Source organism: Maylandia zebra, linkage group LG5 (assembly GCF_041146795.1).
Source record: "Maylandia zebra isolate NMK-2024a linkage group LG5, Mzebra_GT3a, whole genome shotgun sequence".
NCBI classification, from domain to species: Eukaryota; Metazoa; Chordata; class Actinopteri; order Cichliformes; family Cichlidae; genus Maylandia; species Maylandia zebra.
Window position 1 is genome coordinate 27205583 of NC_135171.1, and position 7341 is coordinate 27212923.

At 38.5% G+C, this 7341-nt stretch overlaps 1 protein-coding gene across 7 annotated transcripts in view; it reads right to left on the minus strand.

The window, feature by feature from the left end:
• cfap20dc (CFAP20 domain containing) overlaps window positions 1-7341 on the minus strand; it is a 40364-nt gene that overhangs the window by 13945 nt on the left and 19078 nt on the right. For all 7 annotated transcript variants that reach the window (XM_076884144.1, XM_012918450.3, XM_012918449.3 and 4 more), the window contains 2 exons: window positions 3326-3646; window positions 1501-1767 (listed from right to left, as the gene is read on the minus strand). In XM_076884144.1, coding sequence (XP_076740259.1) covers window positions 1501-1767; window positions 3326-3646 — 588 coding nt within the window. The remainder of the gene's footprint in view (window positions 1-1500; window positions 1768-3325; window positions 3647-7341) is intronic.

Genomic DNA, 7341 nt, shown 5'->3' on the forward strand with positions numbered 1-7341 from the left:
TCATCCTTAACAAACAGGGAGAGAGCAAGACTGTATGCCGTTTATTTACAAGGCTCTTCTACAAAGATTGCCTTGTTCAGAGCTTAAATTTAAATACAGTACTTAGAATATCAGGTCATAGGACATTCTAACAGCTGTACTTGGATTTAAATACTGTGCTGCCTACAAATAGGAATGAGCTACCAAAAAAATATGAAACTACAATTATTTATCTGCCATTATTCTTGCACCCTTTTCTTTATTTCTTTACATGTAAGACTCTTTATTGAAGAATTAAATAATAACACTTTTTTATATAATATATTTTTTTGTAGTGTTTTGTTTTCAACATTGTAATGGAAGCTTAGCACACGTTTGTCTGGAGGTTAAGTTTAGTCTGCACTGCCATAAATCACAGCAGCAGAAACCACTTGAATCACAACATCCAGGGTCCAGAGATGGATTATCATTGCCAATGGAGGAGTCCCAGCCCCAGACAATGACTATTTAGGTCTTGAAATCACTTAGTGTCTTTTTTTTTAGAGAAATCTATCCTTTTGATGGAAGTTTTAGGTGTTAGATTCACTAAAATGTTATATCTCCATTTCTCTTCATTTGTGGTCTGTTTAATGTGTGGTATCTTTCTTTATCTTCCTCACTTTCACGTTATCAGCAAAGTGTTTTCTTACAATACTGTTGGTGGTGCTGTTGCCATACATTACAATTATAAACACAACAGCTAATTGAAAAAAAAGAAAGATAGAAAGAAAAAAAAACATAACTTCAGGGCATGATAGAGTAAAATGTAAATCCTAAAGTGGGGTCTAAAGATACATGTCTTTATTGGTGGCCACATAATTGTGTCCTCAATAGAAACAATGAGGTGGTAATCCCTGAGGTAATAGCACTATTCATTGTGTCCTTAAATCTTAGGACATTAATGGATACCTGAATATACAGAAATGGTAACAGGCGTATAACTCAAGAATTTGTAATGATTTTATTCACTGGGGATCCTACAGTGGACTCAGCAGAGCCAGGCATGATAGTGTTATCTCTCCATAAGTGAAACATACTTTTGTTAATGGACCATAGATCTAAATGACCTTCAATAGCCGAGAGAAAACTGCACCATCTTTAAATTCTAAAAAGATCTCTGGGGAAATTTTCAAATGACCTAAATAATTTTTAGTCACTGAGGGACCTGTGGATATTGCGCCAGTGTATATTTAAAAACTGGAAGAGGCCAATTAATGTATTTCTATCTCAATAACCTTTTATAATGCAAAAACATACTGGTGGAAGAGGTGCATTAGCACTTCATGGTGGTGTAAGTTGGGGTTTGAAATGGAAATGAGCAAGAATGAGGATCAACCCGGGTCACACAAAATATTCGAGACAGGAGGACAAAAAGAGGAACAACGTGCTAATGATTGTAAGTGGTAGATGAGCTGCACATGTGCTGCTTGTTAGTGAAGAGTCAATAAAATATGAAGAGTAGCAAAGCTGGACAATACAGACCAGAGAGATGTGGGTCCATGTAGAAGTATCGTCACTGCTCATGCCGATGCTGACATTACACCGGTGGATCTGAGATGCACTGAGGCCCGAGGCTTTACATTCATCTTCCTCTTGCTCTCTTTTTAGGCTAGCCAGCATTCGAAGCTCCTCATCATCTTGTGTCTGCGGACTGCCGAGCAGGTCCGAGTCGCAATGACTGGAATCAACAGGCTTTAGTGTCTCATCTTCTTCCTCCTTCAAATTTATCACCAATAAAACGGAGATTACCTTTTTGGGAGCAATCCACAATACAATACCTTGCACTTAGTCACAGTCAGATATACACACTGATATAATGTTTTGTGCAGACAAATAAAGTACTGAAAGTCTTAACAATAAGCTTTAGTCCCAGATAGAGCTCAAGGCAATTCTGGACATACGCCATTGTTTTGACCCACTGAGGAAATGTCTTTTAACTGTGGATCTATTGATTTAGCAGACTATGGTAACAGGATTTTTCTGACAAAGTGTAAGGAAGTCTTGTGATACCCTGGTGACGAATCAATAGCAGTCAATAAACCAAGGCTGCAGGGAGGGAAACAAACTCCTTGTCATATTCATCAGACAATCTTTCAGTCAAAGCCTTCACTGCATGTTGCCTGCTGTAGTTGGCACAAATCAGCAGTCAGGAGCTACACTGATGAAGGAAACTGGGATATCACTCAGCAGCAAGTTGTGTAAATGCAGAAAGCAACCATCAAGTGACAGATCTCCCTTCAGGCCTTGTGATCGCTTCAGTTGACTATCCTCTGATCCTGGATCGTTTCAACTGGTGCTGGGGCCTACCTCAATTTGTAACAGACCATAGACTGATCCGGCAAACCTTTTCCCCAGCTCTTTTTAGCTGTCCAAATCAGCAGTGATCACACATTACTATGAGTAAAGAGAGACAGCTGGGTGTACGAACATCAAAGTTTTTAATAAGCTGCACATTTGCCACAAGGACTCCAAACCCCCACTTGCACATCACAGTTAGAGCTCAGCACCTTTATGACTGCATACTAAAAGAATTGAGTTAACCCATCTACCAAAGATGGAATTTAATCAAAATAATTTTCATTAAACCATGCTGCATTAATCAATTTTCAAGGGGGTAAAACATATAAACATTAGCCCTCATTTCTATTCTGCTGTGGACTCCAACAACTTCAGACAAACATGTCTGGTTGTTTGAGCTAGCCTGCTCAGTCTCAACTTTTTTTCTTTTTTGCCACTTGATAACTTTGTGTTTTTGATGTTTGGTCCTAGACAAATATTGTGTAGTGGACTCATCAAAGCTTTTTTAGTGGAAACAGTTGCCTACGGGGCTTGTTGTGAGTGACTCAGACTCAGGCTCAGACAATAAGACTGCAAATTTGCAGTGCATGAAACCAAAAAATGTGCTTGAATGAGTCCAAAAGCTCTGTAATGCTGCAATTTTAATTCTCTAATTTTGAGCTATGGGCATCCCCTTACCCCACTCATTTTCAGCAAATAATTGAATTGAAACAATAAAATTAAAGATCTTAAAGTAAATATAAAAAATATGAATAAAACAAATATTAACTTTTTCTTTTCAATGCAAATGAACACGATTTTTCATGGGTTGTAAAGTGTGTCTTCACTGGTCAGTGTGACATCTTAATGAGCATGCCATCCTGGGTGTTGACACAATAAGAGGTGATCTGAATCTCTTTTTTTTTTCAGCAATAAATTTGAGCACTATTCAGCTATGAGTAACTATCACAAAAATACTGAGCCATGATACCGGGTGAGAGCTGATGGTTGTTAAAATTGTAACCCCTACCTTGTGCTGTTTTGAATCATCCAATTTGACTTCTTGCAGGAGTCTTCTACAAACTGATATGCTGCTGCTCACATCAAGAACCCGGTTTACTTTCTCTGAAACTCTTGGACCACGCTTCTGTTCCAGTCCATTAGGTGAGAAGCACCGTGTGGGAAACAGCCCAGGTTCAGCTTTCCCACTGGAATGAGGCTGCATACTGGTGTTACGTGGAGGTGTTAGGTTCACATTATGAGATCCAGGGTGACCTTCAAGTTGTGTTCTGGGAGATGTAAGATTGGACCCACTTGTTTGTTGATGTTGGAACATGGTGAAGTTGTTATCCTGAAAGAAATACAAGGACACCATTGGGAAATAAAATTATTCAATTCTATCCATTAGTTGATTAATGTTTCTGTCGTGCTCTCTTTTGGTGTTTGAGCTTTAAATTAACCTCACATTTATAATAGCATTTTCTTCTTATCTGCTAATCTCTCACACCTTCAGATTTAGCGCTGCAACTCGGTATTGTAGTTTCAAACCCACATCCTACTGTACCAAAGAGATTATATAAGATACTGCATATGCAAGAACTACACTGGTCGTCTCAGCATTAAAAGGAATACTCAACACAAAGAGATCTGCATATCACACATTTAAGTCTGTATTCTTGAAAGAGACCTGATCCTTTGCAGTTCGTTTCCACATTGAGATTACAATCTGGATTCATACCAGCAAAAATGAAGAAAAAAAAAAAACCTTGGTGCTGCAGTGGTTAGCACTGTTGCCTCACCATAAGAAGGTTGTAGCGCGTGGCGAACACTAAAGCGGTCGCGCCAGAATGTCACGCTAAAAAGAAAGATTCTTTAAAATACAAGGGGGAGCAAGCAAGTCAGATACCACGGGCACAGAGAGGAATGCAGGTCTGATCAGAAACAGTTTATTACTAGGCCAGGGAGCACAAATAAAACACCCTTAAAATGTACATAATAAAATGTTCGCTCTCTACTAAAAACAATTCTAAAACCCGTAAAACTACCATTTTCTACATTCACTAAACCCCCCCCAATTATAGCAGGGGGCTATAATTAGGCCACATGTTCATTATGGGTCCATCAGCAGGCCAGGAATTCCTCCTTTAGAGCAGAGTCCACGCCAGCTCCGTCTTCAGCAGACAAGAAAGAGCCACCCATCTTCTTGTCCTTCCGCTGGCCCATCACTTCCCAGCCCGGCTTGCGTTCTGCACCTGAATCCATGATGCGACCACCACCACAGCTCCCCTTGCGTCGGTGTCAAATGCAGGCAGAGGTAAACCTCTGCCCTGCTGCCAATCACACGCGTTGTCTCTTACTGTTGCCGCTCCATGAGGTCAGGACTTGGTCGCCGCATTAACCTTCCAGTCTGGGGCCTCTCTCCTTCAGTGCTCAGCTAGCCTGTATTTAAAAGGTCTTTACACAGCTGATAGGCCACCTCTGGACACACCCCTGCCTCAGCAGGTGGTCCCTATCAGCTAATTTGTCCCATGTGCAGCCAGTCCACAGTGGATAAAAACCATGTCACATAAAACACTAAAAACCATGCAATAGAAACAGAATAAAACCATGCAAACAAAACAACACTCATAAATAAACACTAAAAATCTGAATAAAAACAATATACAAGATAAATACAAATTTCCACTGTGTGACAAGGTCCTAGGTCAGGGGTGGGCAATTCCAGGCCTCGAGGGCCGGTGTCCCTGCAGGTTTTAGATCTCACCTTGGGTCAACACACCTGAATCACATGATTAGTTCGTTACCAGGCCTCTGGAGAATTTCAGGACATGTTGAGGAGCTAATTTAGCCATTTCAATCAGCTGTGTTGGTTCAAGGACACATATAAAACCTGCAGGGACACCAGCCCTCGAGGCCTCGAGTTGCCCACCCCTGTCCTAGGTTAATACTGACCAGCCAGATGGGGTCTTTATGTGCAAAGTTTGCATGTTTTCCCTGTACTTACTTGTAGGTTCCCTCTGGCTTTCTTTCACAGTTCAAAGACATGCTTGGGGGTAGGTTAGGTTAATTACTGATGTGTTAGCCCTGCGATAGACTGGTGACCTTTCCAGGGTGTACCCTGCCTTTTGCTCTGTGACAGCTGGGAAAGGCTTCAGTTAAGTAATCAGTTAAGTGGAAGAAAATGGATGGATAAAAATAAAACCGTTGACCATCCTGAACCAAGGTAAGTAAGTGTAATCAACACAGATGTAAAAAGCTAACTACATCATCCAGATGCTGGCACTGTGTATTTAGCTTTTGGAACATACATGCAGTACTGTATGTGCAGACAGAGAATAAGGGAGTTCTACTCATATGAAGTTGTTCTTTTACTCTAAATCTGGATCAAACTTAGAACTCATCGCAACAGTTATAAAAAAAAATATGACAATAGTAAAAAAAACTAAAATTACAAATCACTTGCATTAAATACCTCACCCTGAAAAATAGATGTATCGCACTCATTTTAATAAATGCTGCTCCTAATGGAATTGAAAGATTAAGTATTTAAAACAAGATGCTGTTTACTATCCTCTCACTTTTCACGTCAGCCATTGCCAGTTCTTCATACAATAGAAAGAATCACAGTTGTGGCATACTCACAACCAGATTGTTATCACAAAAACATTTCTTTGTTCATAATGTAGTCTTTGTTTCTCATGAATTTAAGAGCTCGAAGCTTTCCTTGGGCCTTGGAGATCAATATTTTTTCCTTATGCTGTCTGTTTTTTTTGGTGTTTTCTTTCATCTCTGAGCTTTGTTGTGGGGTGAAAGGTTATCACAAGCCCCTTGAGGTTTGTAGCTTACCGGCTCTATATGTTATTTGTTTTCCCTCATTTTTCAACACTTTATCAATTTTTTACATTCAGGTGAATAAACAATATGTATTACTGAAATCCTGATACGGGTGCTTTTATGAGCCTGAATGCATTTTAATGAACTAATTCACGGTCCATTGGCTTAGGTACTGCATTTAAAAAAACTGCACTTCCCTGAAAATATTGGAAAAAAAAAAAAGATAAACGAGGTTTTAATGTATTTCAAAGTAGTTTATACAATCAAAGTTCATTTCTTTATTTTGCTTTTAATATTTCTCTATGTTTAAGAGCAAATGCTTGCTCAAAAGAATTGTATGAAGCTGACGCAACACCTTGAAAGATGATATTGCTCCAAGTTGAGAAATGAACAACCTGACACAAATAAATCAAAACCAGGTTTTATATGCAAATCTTATTATTCCATTACATCAATATATGTACAAAACTGAAATCTCTGTCTAAATTTTCATTTTTTTTCCTAAGTATAAGGAAAAATAATGTTCTTTTAAATGTCTTTAGAGCAAAATTATTATTTACACAAACACACAATCTGCAATACCTGTCCAAAACAAAACAACACTTTAGAAAAACATATACATGACTTATTTAGTTTAATATCTTGCTGTAAATTTATTTCATGATAGCAACTGAGTTGTGTTTTAAAAACGAATGCTGGTATCAGAATCTACAAATATAGATAACAAAAGCTTACTACACAAATCCAGTGTCTGTCTGCAAACCCCTCCTACACAATTAGGAGTTGGGCAAACAAGCTTGGCACACAGGTACATCTTAGACACCTGAAAGTTCTTATCTATATATCATATATTGTTTGATCCTATATTGATGTCATGATGTTGCCTAGCAACCACCCACCTACAGCCTAAAATGACCCATCTGTAGCATCTATGGACCTTTAACGCCTTATAAAAAGGATTATATTATCTTAATTTTCACAACAATAACAATAATTTAATGACTAATTATTCATATTATCAGTCTGTCATGTTGCCTAGCAACCACCTAATAGCTACCTAAAATCACAGACCAAACAATACTGTAGCACAGTTATGTGTTAATATAAAGATTCCAGTTTTTTTCACCAGATAGGTGTTCGCAAGACATTTATTTTCAGTTCCTTTGAAACCCAAACATTATGTTCCAATTTTTTATTTTATAATTTTGTTTA